Genomic DNA, 20,991 nt, shown 5'->3' on the forward strand with positions numbered 1-20,991 from the left:
TGTCAGTGAAAATGTTTGTGTATTCTAGTAGTCACTGTGTTAAGGCTTGTTTTAATTTATCATAATAAGGTTTGGCATAAATTAAAACAGGGTTTAACTAGTTTCTGATTATAAAGTAATTCAGATAAAAGGGTTCCTAGGTTGTGAAAGGGTTCTTGGGTTGTCAAGCTTAATATCCTTCTCCAAGCAAGGTCATACACAGTAGCTCAGGCCTTCATGTGGCCTTCTGCTCTTAAACCTTCAGCAACAGACTTTGACCTTGGGGAAAGTTGTTTCATAGCATAACCGTCCTCATGAGCATTTGTCTAGTCTGAACCTCTAACTTTGATTTTATGTTTATGTCCATGGTCTGTCATTCTTCCACTGGAGCACTAGGAGGGATGCATCCATTAGACATGCAGACTTACTCGATGCTTAAAACTAGACGCTTAAACCTTGGTTGCTGCCTGCAACTTCTTTGAAAGCCTGTAGCACATCAGAAAGGAAGCTGTATCCCAACCATGTTTCTTGCTTCTTGGTTTGTATGGGTTGTTAACCTTTCAAGCTAACCTGGAATTACCATAGTCTCCCTGTTCAGCCACTTCTACAAGTCCACTTGGACTGTAAACTTGCTTATTAAAGCTATTTTAATCTCCTAAACTACTTAAAGCATATCCGTACAGATACGGTAACTAGCCAGTGGAGCATTTGCAAAGTCTGTTTTTTTTATACTTCTTGAATAGATAAAGATACATGACAAATTCTTGACTAAACGTGAAATTTCTGTTTATTTGGTTTCAAATGAACAAGCTTACTGGACCAATGCATTAACATAAACACTGACTAATGGTATAAGGCCAATTTTTGAATTCTGTCTAGAATTATGTCATTAAATTTTGTGTAGTAAGTTCATGGTCCAGTTCCTTAATTTTTTTTATTGGAGAAATTGCCAGTGAAGGTAGCCAGTAAAGGGTGTGTGTTTTTTTTTTTTTTTTTTTTTTGCTGAGCAGCTATGGTGCTCTTTTCTGTTCTTAGTTCTCAAATTCAGCAACAGAATGAAAAACGGACTGAAGCTCTGAGACTCTGGTAGAGTGTAAATCTTCACTGTGTCTTGGCAATGTAATCCTGTACAGATCAATTTTCAAATGTCTAAATTGCTGATTGAAGAGCTATTGCTGTTCTGTTTAAGCACTTTCCTTATCTTCTTCGTGGCTTGCTCTCTTCTGAGATTCCATATGAATATAGAGTGGCTATGACCGTCAAACTGTGGAGTACAGTAATTTTGATTTATTATGTCACTGGCTGGAGAAGTTGAGCCTGAGTGATGTTCAGGAAATACAATCTACAAAGATCAATTAGACTAGGCACAAAAACCTGTTGTAATTTGCTTAAGATCTTTGTTTTGGAAAGATATCTGAAACTTAGACAGACCTGATTTAACTTCAGACTGGCAAGTAGGAAGTATCAAACACTTGTTTTATGTCTACAGGATATATCGTGTAGTGATTCATCTCAATCTAGTCAGATGAGCAGAGGCCCTGTGTAGTTGTATTTCATTACCTCTTGCAATTTGAAATATGTCAATCTTAAATGAGCAAGTACCTGGCGTGTAGTCCCTGTATTTAAGGGATCATTTTGAGATAAAGAACTTGAGTAAAAATCTAAGTCAGTGCTTCAAGTAAAGTATCTTACTTGGCATATTTCCATTATCTTATTTCGTATAGGCTAGAAATGGCAAATAGTCATTCTGTATTGTAGTTGTGCAGTCTGTCTGTGCAGCTAATTTGTTTAAGAAGTTTAATGGGACTTCATAACTTTTGAAAACTTCTGAAAAAAACTATAAGGGACTTGGAGCAATTAGTTACATCTAGAAAATTACATAAAGAAGGATCACTTAGTTGCTGTAGTAGAAAAGTATGAGCTAATCTATGATCTAAGTTTTGGAATTTTGTTTAAAATGTTAGACTGAGTCTTAATAGCATTCAGTCTCCTCAAAGTGTGCAAATCCTTGTTTATTTTTAGTGATTATTTGCTGGGGAATACTTTGAGCAATTCTTACAGACTTAGTGCCTGAGTCACTGTTTGATAGATGGTGATAAGAGTAAATAGTTATAAAATGAATCTTTGTAGTAAGATTGTGGTGTTGAATGGTGAAATACTTTTCTTTTAAATGGAGTTCCTTTATCTTCTGGCTTTTAGTATCTCAATGATCTTTATTCTAAAATGGAGAACTGTTTGCTTGTTTCCTCCTTTATAGAACGCTTTACTTGCTGTGGAAATGGTTCTCTAAATGTGCATACACATTCATCCTTTGTATAATGAATTACTGAAAAATGTAAGAAATTGAGGTGGCACTGGACAGGAATAAAGTGCGTTAGGAAAATGCCAGTGATGTAAGTAATGATTCAGAATTGGAATACTCACTTGGCAGTATGTGAAAGGTCACTTCAGACAGAACTCTTTGTTCTGCAGCAGCCCACTAGCGAAAATAAGGAACGTGCTAGATTCAGATTTATCTAATGAAGATTATTTGAAAGAAACTGTCTGTATCATACATGACTTATAAAGCTCTGTAAGCTCGCTATGTCTCTGTTTTTGTCTAAACAAGCATCTCTGGGAAGAAAAAGGTACTTGGTGTGGTTTTTAAATACAATCACGGTTTCTTTTATCACTACCTAACATGTTCACTGAGTGAAAAATTACTAGCTTAGACATCCTATGTTGCTTATGTAGACTCACAAATTTTACTAGATAAATTTTATCATTTATCACTTTACTAGTTATTTTACCATTTTAGTCTATTCATGCAGACTCATTCCTTAAGTACCTTAAAATTTTTATCGGTAAGTATGGTGTTTGGATAGTCTTGGCTTGGGAGATGAAAAAGTAGAGGGTCAACATATCAGTATTGTTTTTTTCTTAGGTTCTAGGAAATGAAACGAAGTGTTCAGTCTTCTGATAAAACAGACTTGTTCAAATTTTTTTCCTTTTTTTAACTTAGGAACTTTTAAGCTGTTCATTATGATGACTCTTCTGAAAGCTTAAGTGATGGTAATTGTCTTGTTGAAAGCTCATAGCTCCTTACAGAGCATATGGCTTATTCTGTTTCTAGACTATCCTTTACTTATATCAGTCCAGAAGAAAGGTCTTTCAACTCCTCACATTCAGATCCGTTTGATTTTTTTTAACTTGCTTTTCAAGAGTGTTCTGTAAACTGCAGTATTGAAAGCTACTCTGTAGTATAGTACTTGAGTCACATTATCAATTTCCATCATTCATCTTACGTCCAAGCAATTTTGATTACAAGGAGTGAATTCGATTTTTTTTTTTGACAATGCTCTATCGGTCTTGATGTAACAAAATGTCTGCCCCTCCAAGATGCATTCTGTATTCAATTACTGTGCCACAAAAATGGTTTTATACTCAGTGTTTTAGTCCAATAAAACAATGGAATTGTTGTATTGTGCACAAAGATTACTTCAAGTCTGTTTGCTTTTTATAGCATCTGCCCAGTTTACGTTCTAATGCTTCTATATAGATATTTCTACAGGCAAACTACTTTCTTCTGAACTTGAATTACTTTTTTTTTTTTTCCAACTATGCTTTGCCTCAAGGTCACAAAAATCACTGCCTTCTACTATTTAGTAGTTTAAGAAAGAAAGGCTTTCAGTTAGATTGTCCATCAGAGTGGCAGTTATTTTCCTTGAATTATTGTTTTTAAGCACAGTTACATGAGATTACTTTAGTTCAAATAGCTGTGACAGCACTTTTCGTATGTATATAAGAGCACAAGTGTCATAATGACTTGTCATTTTTAGGTTTCAGAAGTCAGAAAATGTAAACCTGTAGTGTCCTTTCTTAAAGACTGTATTTTTACTTGGATGGGAAACAAGTATGAAGACACTTTATAGCTTTATCTATGGTTGTCTTCTTCGTTTTTCTTTAAGAATATTAATCACATGATTCAAAATTTGTCTAGCAATCTTATGTTCTGCATTTTTAAGACTATTTTTTGGTTTTAGCCTCTATGCAGAACTGCAACCATACAAAAACATTTGTTTAAAACTGCACTGAAGTTAATCGCTATTAAAAAGGATTTACTGTGATTTGCAGCCTGCCTTGAATTAGAACAAACAAGACTTAACTTCTTTAATCTTCTGCAAAAAAGTTACATCCTTAAAAGTGACCAGCAAAATACTACAGTAAAATGGTGTACTGAGAGATTTAGTAGTCTCTACAGCTCAGCAGTTAACACTGCATTAAGATTGTGCAGTGATTCTTGTTTTAAAACTAGAATTATCCTTTGATTCCTCAGGGTGTGATCATAATTCATAACATTTTCTGGGCAAAGATTTAGACATTATTTTTAAGAGCTAGTACTACTTTCTCTGAGTATCCCCCTTTCTTAACAACTGCGGTAGCTAGAGTACTGCAGCTGCCCTCAACTTCAAAGGATTTTCACACTGTATCACAACCAGGAAGTTTTTCACTTTTGCGTAGATATTCTTTTTATGAATCATCAAGCATAAACTTACAAAAGAAAGGTGTGGCAGTGCCTGATTGTTTGAGCTTAGTTTTTCTTTGCTGGCTGCTTGCACTGTTACCCAAATACTGGAGGGAGAGAGAGGGAGGGAAGGAGGGTGAGGATCAAAGCTTAAAAAAAAGATTAAATCTAAACGTGGAATTCCATGGAATTCAATGGTAATGGTATATTTAAACCAGGCTTGGACAACTGTAGAATATATTACACAATGTTTTGGGACCATCTTCCCCAAAATAAGTTCTGGGGTAAAAAATGAGACTGTATCATGACAATGCAACCAATCAGTGCTGTAGCAAAGAACTCAAAGATGAGTGAAAATTGTAACACAGCTGAGGTTCATCAAAATTTGGTGAGTGTCTATTTTACTAGAAAAGGTAAGACGTGTCCCTAGCAAAATCAAATGAGAAACAGTATCATTAGATATCTTTGAAATGGCCATGGGCAGATAGATGGCTGTGGACTTAGAAGACTGTTCTCTGCTATTCAGCTTGTTCCTGTACCGTGTCTTACTACATCAGTTTACCCACAACATTTGTATAATCCATTTTCTCCACTCTGCTTTCTATGTCACACTGACTCATGTTAATAAACCATCACTGCTTGTGAAAAGTTTCAGTCTGAAGATGGTTTTGCTCAAATTCAATTCACTGTCCTGTAAGTTACCTCAGGAGCCAACATCCCAAACAAAAGCAAGTCAGCATTATTCTGCCGCCTTTTCATCTCTTACCTATGTAGCAACTTCATACTTAAAGATGCTGCATCTTTTCTTACAACCACTTCTGTCTAAGGTTTTAACCTCTTCTTTGTGGAAAACTTCCCAAAATTGTGGAGTGACTGAGGTCAGAAGGGGCCTCAGGAGCTTGTCTAGTCCAATATAGTCCTGCTCAGAAGAACAGGAGCTACAGCAAGGTTTCTTATGGCCATGTCCAATGTGGAGACTCAGAAGTCATATCAGAAGACTACTGCTAGTGTTTGACTAGTCTCATATAAAGGAATGCACACGCTTATTTCGGAGTGGAATTTTCTGTTTTGATCTGTGTTTTCTCATCTTGTCACTGGTCACTTCTGGGAAGAATCTGACCATCTTTAGTCTCCTTGTCAGGTATTTCTACACACTGGAAAGGTTTGCCCGCTACTCCCAGGGTTTCACTTAAGACAAAGCTTTCTCCTCACTTGTTCTGGAATACCTTGTGTAAATCTGAGAAGAGTTAAGTCTGAGCCATCTAAGTTAGAGCTGTCTGAGCTCCAAGACTCCTGAAAGCTTTGTCAGTGTTCCTGTTAACAGTTACTGTTTTCCCCTTCTCTCCAACTACTATTTGCAGCTAAAATAAGTGCAAAGTATTTAGAGCTAAAAAGCTGTTTTTTCTCCAAGTGACAACAGCAGTTACCTGTGTAGGGAACAAAACTTAGGGAACAAAACACACTACCAAATAACAGTGTTTAAAATTGTGTCTTAGAAGAGTGGTGACCAGAATGCCATCCATCCATTGCTAATTGGTATGTGTTATCTTAGGATCTATTCAATCCCAATGGATTCCTGACATACAGCAGCACCGTACTTCTCCTTCTATTGTCTTGTGTTTTTATTTCATACTTTGTCTGTAAGGCTGTCTCTACCCTAACATCCTTTCCCTTTGGGGAGTGTCTGTCAGATACCCTTCATGGCCTGAGACATTAGGCTAATGAAACAGCTGATTTGACCTTACAGATTCTTTGCCAGCTGGGAAACAAGGTTTTTTAAAATTCAGATTAACTTGTCTTTCCAGACTAGCCTACTTGTCATTGCTGTTGAGGTATGGAATTCTAAATTAAGTTACCAGATACGTGTTTTTAATGTCCTTTTCTTTTCTTTTTTTTTTTTTTTAAGCACATAGAATTTCATGATAAAAGGTGCATTTTGAACTTCATGGGTGGCAAGTATGATTTCACATAGCAAAGAACAAAGAGTTCTGGAGCTTACACACATTCTCTTCTGATTTCTGTCCTTCCTCCTTCTTCACCCCAAAATGTGTACATGTAGTGGGTTTACGTGGCAAGGTTTTGGTAGCAGGGAGCCATAGGGGTGGTTTCTGTAAGAAGGCATGGACTCAAATTTCATTTTTTTTTTTTTCCCCGATGTCTTTCACAGAGTTGTATTACAAGAATTCATATTTGCTGGGATGCTGCAAACCTCACTGGTCACCGGCAGTGGGATCAGGAATGAAATTTTCCTAAGAGGGAATGTCTCTTAGCTTCTCTGCCCAGTGAGTATGGGGAAGGGAAGACTGAAGCCACAGAGATGCTGAGGGGTTTTACCTGTGCTCTTGGTCAGACTCTGTCCTATGATTTCCAGCCTCAATCTGCAAGCATGCAGGAGAACTCTTCGAGGTGTGGAGCCCTGCGCTGGTAGCGAAGCTGTACCCAGCTGTCCAAACTCACCTCTGTGTCTGCCATCATTCACCTGCATGTCCTGATCAATATTTGATGGCATAATTGGCTGGAGGCCAGCAGCTTGGTCTGAAAATAAACAAACAGGAAATGTTTGTTTGGTTCTCAAGTGAGAAGTGTCCCGTGGTACCTTATTTAAAATGGATGCTGCTGGACATAACGCTGAAGGAAATGCAAAGATGCTGGAGCACTTTTCACTTTGAAACATAAAAGTATATATTTGGCCTTCTGTCATCTTGATATAAATCAAGACCTGATACTTGTCTAAAGTAAGCCTCTAGATGTAGCAACATCTGCATACTTTTCCATATATCTTTTGACCTACTCCTGTCCTCTGTGACTTGACAAATACATTTTCATTGATTTTCATATTTTAGAAACACTGAGTAAGGCTAAGTGAGTATATATGATCTGTTCTATTACAGATTTTTTGTCACGCACTACAGATTGAGAAATAGCAAACAAGTTGTCATGGTTTAACCCAGCCGGCAGCTAAACACCACACAGCCGTTTGCTCACCCTCCCCCCCCCCTCTCTGGGACGGGGGAGAGAAATGGAAAGTGAAGCCCGTGAGTTGAGATAAAGACAGTTTAATAAGACAGGAAAATAATAATAACAAAAATAATAATAACAATAATAATAATAATAATAATAATAATAATAATAATAATAATAATAATACAATGGTGATAATAGGAAAGTAATAATAATAATATGTACAAACAATTGATGCACAATGCAATTGCTCACCACCCGCTGACCGATGCCCAGCCTAACCCTGAGCAGTCCGGCCCCCTAACCCCCGGCTAGCCACCCCTATATATTGTTTAGCATGACGTCAGATGGTATGGAATACCCCTTTGGCTAGTTCGGGTCACCTGTCCTGGGTCTGTCCCCTCCCAGCTCTTGCTGCACCCCCAGCCTGCCCGTTGGCAGGACAGAGCAAAAGGCTGAGATGTTCTTGGCTTGGTGTAAGCACTGCTCTGCAACAATTAAAACATCGGGGTGTTATCAGCACTCTTCTCATCCTAAGCCAAAACACAGCATTGTACCAGCTACTAGGAAGAAAATCAATTCTGTTCTAACTGAAACCAGGACACAAGTGGAATTATTTAGAAGATAGGAGTTGTTAGGGATAGTGTAACATCTGGACTGTGTCTGAAAAAGTCCTTTCCCATTCCCTTTCCATTTTCTTTTTTTTTTTTTTTCCTTTTCTCTTTCCTTTCTTCCTTCCCTTTCTCTTTCCTTTTTCATTTCCTACCAAATGTGTACGTTTTCCTCTCACTCTTTCTCTATAGGCTTATTCGTGTGATTAGAACGTTTATAACAAAATACACTTTGTTTCCATTTTATTTTATTTATTTTATTTTATTTTTTTTTCCAAATTGCTTTCTGAAAGACCCTCGAAGCTGCCGCTTAGCTGCAGAAAAGACCATTGTCTCACTGTCAAAGTTCAGCCTTTTCCTTTTTGCCACCTTTTGGGTCGCCGCACAGCCGCTATTTCCAGCGGCATTCCGCTGCTTGCGACCCCCCCCGCCTCGTGCCCTTCCCTCGTGTCCCCCCCGTTTCTCCGCCGCGCGCCCCGCCGCTGGCAGTGGCCGCCCGGAGCGGCTGCCGAGACTCCGCCGGTGTCGTCGCCGAGGGGTCGCGATGCCGGGGGTGGGCTGGCCGCAGGGGCCCTGGGCCGCGGGGCGGCGCTGGACCCGCTACCTCCGCGGGTCCAGGTCGCCCGGCAACGCGGTGGACGCGGCGGCAGCCGCCGCGATGGGCTCCAAGGGCGGCAGGAAGAAGGAGATCGGGAGCCGCAGCAGCTCCGGGCTCCTGGGCCCCAAAGAGTAAGGGTGGGGGGAGCCGGGGGGCAGGACAGGGAGCGGGGACCCCGCCGGCGGTAACGGGCCGGGGGCGTTCTGCCCCGCGGGGACGGGAGGGGGCGCGCCCCGAGCCGCCCCGTGCGCCCCCCGAGGGACCCCACGCGTTCGCCGAGCGGCCCCATGCACGCCCCGAGGGACCCTATGCGCACCCCGGGCCGCCCCCGCTGCTCGGAGGGGACGGGACCGTGCCGTGGAGGGGGCGTGAAAACCGGCGGGGCGATGGAAGTTTGCTTGCTCAAGGGGATGCTTGGTTGAAAGTAGGGGAAACGCGAAAGGTGGTGGTGGTGGGGTGGGTTGTTTGCTATTGGTTTGGTTTGTTTTCATTCTTGAAACTGGAGGTTCAGCTTTGTCAGTGAATTGCAGAACTGCAGAGTGGCTGAGATTAGCAGGGACCTCTGGAGGTCACTTGCACCGACCCCCTGTGCAAGCAGGGACACCCAGAGCAGGCTGCCCAGCACCACATCCAGGCAGCTTCTGGAGACCCCACAGCCTCTCTGGGCAGCCTATGCCAGTGCTCAGTCACCCACAGAGCACGGAAGTGCTTCCTCATGTTCAGAGGAAGCCTCCTGTGTCCCTGCTTGTGCCCATTGCCTCATTATGTGGAAGCATTGCTTTCTTTCTCCTATGGTACGTGTTACGGCCCTGTCACGTAGTGATATCCTGCCAAAAAGATTTTGCTTGTCAAAATGTGTGTCTTGAGCCTTAAAGAGAGTAGCAGAAATGAGATCATTCATGCACATGATAGGTTGTGTTGTGATAAGGTAAATACAACAATCTTGCGAGTTGCAATCCAAATTCTTCTGATTCTGGTGGCTTAGGCTGTTCTCTTTCCAAGGGTCTGGGAGCCCTTCTCCAGTAGAAAAATGAGATCAAGAACAGAAGTAATTGTATTTCTAGTGATATTTGATTGGGCTGTGCTCAGCTGGTATGAGAGCAGTAGTTTAGACTTGTGTTAAAAATAAAATCAAAGGGATTTTATTAATACCATGAAACCCTCATAGATACTACTGCTAATGTAATTGGGCTGGAAATGTGTTGTGCAGCTTTCTTTACTTCATGAATCTTTCTGAATACCTGAGGATGAGGTTTATGTAGAAGTTCTTAGTTCTAGAGAACTGGCTTGAAGATGGCTTCTACATAGTCCCAGCATATGTTCCCTAAAGCATTTTATTAAAGTATGTAATGAAGTATCTGAGCATGTGATAGTCATTCCCTCTTAACTCATTAGCCCAACAGTCTTCTGGCTTTCAACAGCTCATGCAGATAACTTTATCTTCTGGTATGTGCAGACAAACAGCTTTAGATCTCTTCAAGAGATCTAAATCTTATGGTAAGTAACACTACATGTGACTTCCCTGCAAGCAACATGATGCTGGCACTCTGAATGGATTTTGATGCCTTTAAAAAGGCTTCTGAATTGAAGTCAAACCCTTAAACATAGTAAAGATCAAATCTTGTACTTAAAGTCCATCATAAAAAGCTTTCTTCAAAGAGCCGTGTGCTGCAATCTAAGGTTGTGTCGCTAAATCATTGATTAAAAACTAACCATTTAGCTCAATCCATCAGCTGAGGATTATAATGCAGATACTGTGCTGGCTTCTGGTGTGAATGTAGCCAAACATCAAACTGATGAATGTTGTGCTGTATATTGCAATGCAGCAGGTTCATGAATGGATTCAATTTCTGTGCTAGTGCAGGTTTTTAGTTGTAAATCCATATAATTACCTAATAGGCCATGACAATGTTACATTGCCAATTCTTCCTTTTTTTTTTTTTCTGGAATAACCTTCCTATTGTAGGGTACAAAGTAATGCAGATACCTGCTGCAGGATCAAGGTGTGTGTGGGGGGTGTACAGATGGTGAAATAGTGAAGGGGGAAGAAGGGAACTGTTGTGCATATACTTATGTATTCAATAAATACTCAAGCATTTTAGTTATACAGATAGATGTTGTAGCTTTTTGGACAATGGAGGTGAAAAGGCTTGAGAGACTGATAGTCAATGTCAAATCTTGTTTGCTGTGTGAAGTATTTGGAAAAGAGGAACAGTTTATATGCATGTCTGTACAGAGTAGAACTTCTAAACCTTAGCTGCCCTTGTGCATTAGTCTTGTTTTTTTTTTTTTTTATCTCAGCATGTGGAACTATGATAAGTTTCTCTTCCGGGATAAATTCTGGGAGTGTTAAAAGGTTAACCTCCTTCTTCAAAAGGCATAAATAATTGGTGAAATAAGTAGGAGATAGGAATGACTCACTGTGATAAAGAGATAAAAATTAAAGGCATCTTAATGATAAGGAAGCGTTTTAGTCAATTTCAATACACTAGAGATTCATACTTGACAAGCGTGGTCTCTCTTCATCAGTACACTGACCACAATGCAGTGTAGGAGGTGAATATAGTGTGTTGATGTAACTTTCAACTCTGATTGAAGGAACACCATAAGGACTTCTCCTGATTCAATCAAACTCTTGATTTGAACTAGTAAGAGCAGCATTGTCACTCACACCAGCCTGTACAAACATGCAGCTCTCTAGAGGGTAATAATGGTAAGTCAAAGATGACCATTTATTTTTCAGAGAGGTTTGTTGAAGGCATAGAGTTTGGAGGTGGTAATCCTTTCAGATAGTCTTGTAACAACTTGTCCTTACCCACAACATGTTTTAAAGGTCAGAATAGGGATTTAAATGGCAGGTCTCACAAAGAAATCGTGAAGAAATTGCCTAGTTGTGTGCCTAGAAAAGGTGAGCATAGGGTGGAGGCTGGAGAGTCTAGGCATAACATGCCCACAGTTATGCTTTTCCTCACTCTTAGTAAACAAATCTACTGAGTGCAATGAAAAAGGAAGAGTGAAAAATGTGCATATAAATAGCAGTATCAGAAATGGATTCAGAACTTGGAGGTCAGAGCTTTATTTCAAAAAAAAAAGGGCAAATCATTTGAAGCTATTTTCTGGTTCATCTGGTGATGGAGGTGGGAGCTCTAACCCTCTGGTAACAGCTGAGGCAGGTCAGAAAGCTCCCAGTCAGGTTCAGACCCTCATGTGATCAAGTTCAGACTGACAAAGATCTGAAAGACCTGGGACTGATCTCTGGATGCTTCATTCATGCAAGCACACATTTTATAGAGGAAGAATTATTTAATGATATTGGCTGAAAACTTGCAGGACTAGCAAAGGTGGTGGTGGTGGGGGTAAGTAGTTCTGCTCATTTTGAAAGCTTTTGAAATGTTGTCTTGGAAGCAGTAGAGACAAGAAACAACTGAAGATGTGCTATGTATTTCCTTCCAGAAACCACCCTACTGTGGGAAATCTTGTGTGGGTGTCCTTTCCTGTAACTCCTCTGGAACAGCAGAACTAGGTTTATGAACTTTTACTTGAGAATGAGTTACTGTATTTGGAACTCTTCTACTAAGTGGTCCAAGTAGCTGCTAAACATGTTAAACCTTTTTTTTGTTTGTTTGTTTTTGTTTTTTTGTTTGTTTGTTTGTTTTTTGGTGTGTCTTCAGCCTTCAGACATCCCTGGGCACCACAGATGTGAAAAGATTCTGTATGGTCTACAGATTCTGGATGTCAATGTGCTTTATTCCTTAGAATTCTTCTATTTAAGTAGTTGCTTGTCAGATGCCATCCAGCAAGCTATGGTTGAAGAGAGTAGCAGAAATGAGATCATGCATGCACATGATAGGTTGTGTTGTGATATGGCTATGTTTCTACACATGAGGGACACTATGTTGGCCACAGCTCAGAGTATGAATCATAGAACCACAGGATGGTTCAGGCTGGAAGGGACCCTGAAGATCATCTTGTTCCAGATGCATTAGACTTATGGGTACAAAGCATTAGATTTATGGTAAGAAGCAGACAGCATTGAGTTTTCACTGAAAAGTTTTTTGGGGCTTAAAAAATCTCAGGGCTTTTAATTGGGATGCTGCCATCCATTTTCATCAGCTGGAGGAACTAAGCTAGCTGAAGTTTTCAGGGCTAAATGGCTAATGACCCTTACAGCACATCAATTTCATTTACAGGAAGAGAACATATTTCCCAATCCCTTGAATATTTGTTTTATGTTATAATGAATCTCAGGAAATTAGGTGGATATATATATACATATATACTCATTTTTTAAATATTTCTGTGTAAGTAGCATCTCTTTAAATATTTTAAAACTATTCCCTGTTTGTTTGGTATTCAATGCAAATTTTTCCTCTGTGAAAATGTGTATTTCTCCCTGCAAAGACAAATAACGAACAGAAAACATTGAATTTCTTCCACTGTTACTCTTTTGATCTATGAATTCTATATTTCTATCTTTAGAGCAACTTTCTCAACCTAAACTATGTAAATGTGCACACATGATGCTGTCTGGATTCAGACAAAAAACAAACAAACAAACATTAGTGACACAAAGTATGCGCTCATGCCCTTTTCTTCATTTTCCTGCTATGAATAAAGGTGTTGGTCCTATCACTTACTCCTCTCTTGAAATTAATCTTAAAATGCTCCTTTCTTCTTATTTTATATCCAGTTACCCAGCCTTTGCAACAAAATATTTTGTTTCATATTTTCATACTTCTGTTTCACATTTTACATTTTGATTCACATTTTGTTATCTTTCCTGTTGCTGTGGTCAGCCAGCATCTCTAGTTCCTCTCTTTTCCTCTCTGTATCCCTTTGCTCAGTAGCTTATTTTTTTCTTGTCTTAGCCACAGCCATGCTGCCCTTCATATTTACTTCAAACAGTATATCAAAATTTTTCTGACAACATCTAAGCTGTCAGGGACAGCTGAATTTTCTAGCACAGGTAAAATACTATTTTCCTATTTTGCACTGTATATAAAATTGATTGGGCTGTCATCCAAAAGATTTTTTTCCCATAATCATTTTTACAGTGTAAGATTTTTTTTGAGATGATAAAAATATGTACTTTTATATAGTAAAACCATTCATTCTCTCCCATATCATAGAAAAATTCTAAGAGAATCATTCATATGAAATGAGTTATTTGTATCAGAATATCTAGAACAGAATCTTTTTCTTTAGCACGCTGTTGCTTTAAGCTTTATTAAATGAGACCACAATGGATAAATAAGATTAGATATCATTTTCCCTGTGTCAAGTTGAGACTGGAGAATATCTAATTACAACTGTTTTGAATGATATTAAGTTTTACTGGAACGCCTCTGGAGTGTGAATAGGAGATATGCTTGTAATATATTTGAAATCTCTTGATGGACCTAAAAGGCAAGAGACATGATGTATCTCTCACTCTGCAATTATCATCTAATTGTAAGGGAACAAATGTCTAGTATATGCCAGTGTTAATTCAGTGTTAGCATAGGAATATTTACTCATTTCACTAGGGTTGTTTTACATAAGCAGTAGTAGCTTGAAGATGTCCTAGTGGTGGTTTAGTCACAGGTTACTAGCCTACAGAAGACTGTTACAATCACTTGATTGTAATGCAGAACCTTCATAACCCAGATTATTTTTTTTTTCATCAAACTAATAACTTCTATTTAAACCATAACATGTCTCTTGTGTTTATTTGCTCTCCTTTGTGCTCTTTCCAGCTGGAGTAAGACTCACGAGTAAAATGCTAGATGTTATAGCAGTTCTGATCCTGGTTTTCTAACTAACCCGTCCCTGGTCATTGTTATTTATTTTTTGTCATCCTGAAATATCACTAAGGCCTTTCGGATGGATAGGTGGATGGATTGAAGGAAAGAAGAAAAAGTGGTTGGTTTAGGACAATGCATGTCATGCCAAGTTCAGAAGACTACCTGATAAATCCTACTGTTCAGGCTGTTGGGAAAAAAATATTTCACTGTCTGTTGAATTGTAGATAATGAGTTACATCAAGAAAAGCTAGTGACAGGTTATTTTAAACTTTGGCCTAGCCTTTTTCTCTTAAACATTTTATAAGAAAGGTAGCCCACAATTTTCTCATGAAACTGTAGAGCACAGCGCTGTAAAGCATTGGAAAATCAAGTCTGAATTCAGCGCTTGCTATCTTTTCAATCGTCTTGTTTTGCATGCTCTGTAAATTGTAGGTGCATTTTGGGTTGCTTACAGGCCGTATTCTGTAACAGTGTTTATTTTCAGTACGATAATCATTCTGGGGAAAACATCTTAGTACTCTGTTCAGAGCTCTGGGTGGAAGTCTGGTTTTGCTGAAATCAGTGAAAGCTATTGGTAGTTGGGAGCTGAACATACTGGGGTTAAGAGCTTGCCCTTGAGAACATTTTGACAACTTAAATAGCCTTTCTTCTTGCTTTTAGCATGAAATAAAGACCCTTATTTCCCAGATTGTTGGGAATTTGTACCCCAAACCCAACATCAAAAATATTTTGGCATTCCTAGTCCCTGTGAAAGGTTAAACACTGAAATGTATTTCTCTTCTTTAGTTGTGCTGTAAGCCAGTGGTCTACAACCTTTTTTGATTGTACACTACTATCAATAAAAATTGTGAGCACACTCCCTCAATATACTTATATTAATTTATCTGTAAATTTTACGCATGCAATACTGAAGCTCTAATATTTTCTTCCTTTTTCTTCCACACCCTACTTTGGAAAGCACTGCTTTACCCCGCAAAGTTTATATGGAGAGAGTGAGCGACTAGGCAGATTCAAATGCTGAACTACGGTCTGTTAAAGTCTACAGGGAGCTTTTTATTTCGATCAGGCTTATGGTTGAAACTTAGAGCTGTAGTCTGTGATTTATGCAAAATGGAAGCAACATTTCCTTCTTCAGTATTCAGCATTGCATCTAGAGTGCTTTCCCCTTTGTCATAGGATTTGTGATGTGCATACCAGCATAATAGGAACGCAGACAGATTGACAGATCCATGCTATTTCTTTATTTGGAAATAGATTCTGTATAGTAAGGAACATCTGCATCATAGTAAATCTATTCTGTAGATCTGTATCACTGTTGTCAAGAAAAATCATCAGAGTACTGAGTTGATTCTGCAGGAGTCTACCCTGGAACAAAATATTAATAATGCTGCTCCTATTATTTATATTTTTAATTAAAATTGCTGAACACAGTGATAGGACAAATTTGCTGTGTAACCCTAAGACTTAGTCCTCACTTTGATTGCCAGTTCTGTGTTGGAGGGATTAATCTATGTTTCCTCATTTAACGATTTTCTGCTAATAGTAAACTAATGATAGTAGTGATTGTGAATATTTTATTAAAGACAGTTAACCAAGTCTTTTTAGTGGGTTGTGGAGGTTAGAAGTAAATATTCTTATATGCGTACTATTAGATTGAAGCTGTGTTCTTTGTATGTATGACAATTACTTAAATAGATGACAAGGAAATAGCTATTATGTTCATTCTGTTACTGAGCTAGTTCAGTAAATTTGTGTACGCATTCTAGTGCCCAAATTTTGCATGTCTGTGCATGAGAACTTCAGTAATGTTGCTGTTCATGTAGCAGAAAAAAAGAAATGGAAGTTTGCAAGCTGCCTGAGAAAATATTGTCCCATTAGTTTAGCATTCTTTTCAATTGCAAAGTAGGTTTTCTCTCTCTCTCTCTCATTTCTTTTTTTTTTTTTTTTTTCTGAACAGAGTTTGCAGCTGCAGGGACAAAATACATTTTGTCTTTTTTGTAATACTGTCTTCTTACTAGTAAATGGTGTTTGTTTTCATGTGTCTCCAGTGGTTGAAATACGGAATAGAACTATCAGTAGTATAAGAAAAGAAAAAAGGTTAATAGTTTTTAAATATAATCTAAAAACAAATCATCAGAACAGTCAAGGCTTACCATAAAGAATTACAGTCCCATAATTTTAACAACTATAGGTAAAACTAATGTAGAAGCCCTCTGAGAGTAATGTGTACAAATATCTGGACAATATGTTTTGATCACCTTAAAATTATTTTGATAGATTTCCAGTCAGACCAGTCTCTCTCTCTCTCTCCCCCCTTCCCAACCCCCCTCCCAAATGCTTACAGTAGTCAGCAGAGTGCATATGTAATATGGAAAATCAGTGGGGATTGTTGGTGGATTATACTGCAGTACTGGAACAGGACTTTGGAAGCATACAGAGAGGGCAGGAAATTTCCTTTTTATTCTCTAAGCCAGACTTCACCTAGGACAATGTGCAGGATGCTCCATTGGGTCTCTCTTCATTACTGCTTTCTAATTAGGTGGCTGTTCCCTTCAGGAGCTATGCAGTTGTTAGAGATGACAGACTGAAGAGCTCAAAAGAACAGCTGTCCTTAAAGCTTTCCTTAATTGCACCATTAGAGGCTACTGAGAATCTGATCTTTTCCAGGTTTCAACAGCTTCAGTGAATTGCTGGAATTGATGCTTTTGTCACCACTGAAGATTCTGGCTAGTAACAATGATAATGAATCGAAATGCTTTGTAAATGAATTTGATGAAAGTCTATGCCATTGAGCCCAGTTCTGTGAATCAAACTGAAGTCATCAGCATCTTCCAGCACAAAGAAAAATCTGAATTAGTGTTTGTGTTATTAGGGACAAAAGTAAGGAGTTAATGGTCAGTGCCAAGAGAGCAAGTGGTGTAGGGATAATTGTAGCATAGGCACAACTTCCCAATGTACAGGAGAAGGTCAGAGTGCTGTTTGAGATTTTATTAGGGAGAGCAGTAGCTAAGCACAGTATTTACTTCTGATGGATCCTTCAGCACCTGCAGAGACAAGCTGGAGCCTGGACTGGCTGGAAGCAATGATTGAAGTTTCAGCTGTGTGCCTGATTGCACTGAGTAGCAGGTTGCTGCATTGCTGTTGTGCAGTGGGATGCTACACCAAAGCCTGGGATTACCTCATGTTTGCTATTAAGATTAAAGGTTGAGACAGTAAGAACAGGAAAAAAAAAAAAAAAAAAGGCTCCATTGCTAATTCATACTTGCACTCCCAGAGACCTAGCAGAAGGAGTCAGCAAGTGTATGATTGCGGCTTTATCTATTTCTGGTGTGTTTCTCAGGTAAATATCCTGAGGTTTTAGATTACAGTAGTGGTTTAGAGAATAGAGTCTGAATAGATTAACTTTTTATGTTTTTGGGGTCCCACTAGATTGACTGAAGTTTAGGAGTGGGAAACCTCATCTCTTATGGGTAACTGCACAGTGGTTGAACTTGAAGGTGCTTTCAGTGTTGTGCTGGATTACAGCTGCTGGTTACTGTAAATTGTAATGTCTGCTAAAAATTTACATGGAAAAAGTCTGTGGAAAAGATTACCTCTGATCACCATTGTGGCCTTCCTCTGGGCCTGCTCTAACAGCTCCACATCCTTCTTGTGCTGGGTGCCCCAGTCCTGGATGCAGCACTCCAGGTGGGGCTTCACAAGGGCAGAGCAGAGGGTGACAATCCCCTCCCTCGACCTGCTGACCACTCCTCTGTTGATGCAACCCAAGACACAGTTGGCCTTCTGGGCTGCAAGAGCACACCACTGGCTCACGTTGAGGTTTTTGTCCACTAGACACCTCAAATCATTCTTTGTGGTGCTACTCTCAATGAGTTCTCCCAGTCTGTGCTCATGTCTGGGATTTCCCCAATATAGGTGAAGCACCTCGCAGCTGAACGTGTTTGTTCAACCTCATTAGGTTAATGTGAGCTAACTTCTCGAGCTTGTCCAGGTCCCTTTGGATGACATCCCTTCCTTTTGTTGTACTAACTGAACCACTCTGCTTGGTGTCATTTGCAAACTTGCTGAGGGTGCACTCAATCCCACTGTCTATGTCATTGGTAAAGATTTTAAACAGAGATAAGTATGATTTGGTGGGATCTGATTAAGTTCCACTTGAGGCTTGAAGCAGATTTAAATTTTTGGACAACAGACATTGAGGATACTAGTCCAGTTTATCACTGATGCCATATGTTTGCAATTTTTGGATTAGCCATATCCATTTTATGGTTAATTCATCTGTATTTATTGGAAACTGGGCTAGAAAGGGTTTATTGACTGTTTGTGGTACCATTATGACAAAGCACTCCCTGTTCTCTCAAATAATTCAGAAGCAACATAAATCTGTAATGGCCCAGGATTCCAGTGCTTCCAGCTGCAAAGCCAAAGAGTAGAAATATCTCTGTAGCTTAAAGCTTAACCATCTGAAACAGTGGGAAAAAGGTATCATCATGCAATTGCTTACTTTCTCCAGACATAGGAGTGTTAGTGAGTAAATACATAATGATTTAGGTTCAATTTGGATGAAATTCCCTGGTTCATGATTTTTCTTGAGAAGCTATTTACTGCATCAATGTGCATCTGCAAACGCTTATTGTTCTAATATTAAATTGTAATCCAACAAAAAATAGAGTCATTATTGGAGAGTTTGCATTGTCTTGCCTGAACATAAAACATCCACTTCTAATTTATTTTCTTTTCTTGTCTATTTACTTTGTACATGACACATATTTCTGAGGCTGATGTTTTTGTTAGTCTCAGAAACAAAGGTAAGCACACCTAGAATTTTCTGTATAAGCATTTTCTGGCCAAAAAGATGAAGAGCTTGCTTTCAGCACCTGTGCTTCATTGGTTGAAATGTTTCAGTGTACACTCTGTATAATAGAACTCCATATAATTTTATCTTTATAGTCAATTTGTAAATGCTATTTTTTTTTCCTCTTCTTCCTTTAACTTTTTTTGAGATTCATTCTTTGAGGTGAGAGAATGGGTTCTTCCCAAAGTAAATATGAAAAACATATTGTAAGTTTATAAACATATTATATATTAGCCTACCAGTATGTTGAATTTGTGGTTAACCACATTTCATTCCAGCTAGAAAATTATGTATTCAAATTGTTTTTTCTTGCTAATTGTAATTAAAACAATAAACCCCTTAAGAACTCAGCCTACTGTGATCTGTAGCCTTCAAACTTCATGGGCTTATGGGCATGAATAGACTAAGTCATGTATCAGTGGCAGTATCACGATAAATGCTATACTCCCTGTTGGTCCTAATTATAGGTCATTCTTTCCCTGTAACTCTAAGCACTGTCAGGAGATCTTGCAGGCAAGCATTGTCCATGAGCCATTAACTGAACTATGCAATCAGATGCCAATGAAAGGAGCAAAGCTCAAGTCATATTTAAAAAAACAAACAAACAAACAAACAAAAAAAACCATGAGAACAACAAAAAAACATTTGAGTACCAAAATAGTCTGGAAAGAGGTGTGGCAATCTTCCCAGCATTCTTATAGCTGAATCTAAAGTCAGGTTAATCGTTTCAGCAGGAAACACTGGGAGAAGCAAACTCAGAATAGTTACTAGTTTCATAATTTATAGGGTGCTGTACAAGTATTTGGAGAAACATGACTTCAGATTACTTCTTAGAGTCAGGAGCAGTAAAGAAGGATTTAAAAAGAGATCCTCAATTTGCTGCCTCAGAGAACAACCAGAACCAGCGGATGCTCTGTGATCAAACTGTTAGTGGCTTTTCACACAGAGCTCTGATGGAAAGGGACTAAGGGATGTTTTTCCTTTGTTGTCCTGAGCTTGACAGAGGTATGTGCTATGCAAGATAGGCTTTTCCAGTAAACATACATTATTATTCTCTCCTGAGTTGCATCTGGTGCGAAGGAGTTCTGCAGGCTAAATATTTTGAGTGGTCAGGTGTTTTCCTTTTATTGATATTAAATTTGCTGTGTTTTATGTTATATATATTATTTTTCTTTTGTCATGAGAACAGATAAATAATTCACTCTTGTCTATACTATTTATTATTTGGTACATTTACACTTTATAATTCCTCCATTCTCTGAACTGTTGCCTGTCACTGAATTTCCAAAGTTTTGGTTACATTGTTAGGGCAGCTGGAAACAATCAATATTTCATGCAAAAGCCATAATATCCTAAGTGGCATTATACTGTTCTCAAATATTGGGCATCCTGCTCCTAATGTCTTCTAATATTTGGTTTGCCTTCCTTGACTATCCTTGAACAGAGATCCTTATAGATCTATCATAATGACAGGCAGCTCATGACCCTGAAGCGTTATCATTAACAGAACTATATAAGCTGTAATCAATTGCTGCTAGCTGGAAGGACAGTGCATTGATCAAACAGAAATTTTATCTGCAAAATGGATGTAGATGTTGACAGACTACAAGACGCAGCTATGACCTCTTGGTGCCCATGTTAGTTTGCACTCGTTTCACTTGACCTGTCACCTCCACTGTTTGAAACTAGGTATTTAGTTC

The 20,991-nt window shown here is 38.8% G+C and overlaps 1 protein-coding gene across 1 annotated transcript in view; it reads left to right on the forward strand.

Moving 5' to 3' along the window:
- Nucleotides 1-8,599: 8,599 nt before the first annotated feature.
- ADGB (androglobin) overlaps nucleotides 8,600-20,991 on the forward strand; it is a gene marked incomplete at both ends in the record, with an annotated part of 117,103 nt that continues 104,711 nt past the window's right edge. The window contains one exon of the mRNA XM_084284422.1: nucleotides 8,600-8,784. Coding sequence (XP_084140548.1) covers nucleotides 8,600-8,784 — 185 coding nt within the window. The remainder of the gene's footprint in view (nucleotides 8,785-20,991) is intronic.

The sequence above is a fragment of the Netta rufina genome (assembly GCF_964035555.1).
Source record: "Netta rufina genome assembly, chromosome: 3".
Lineage (NCBI taxonomy): Eukaryota > Metazoa > Chordata > Aves > Anseriformes > Anatidae > Netta > Netta rufina.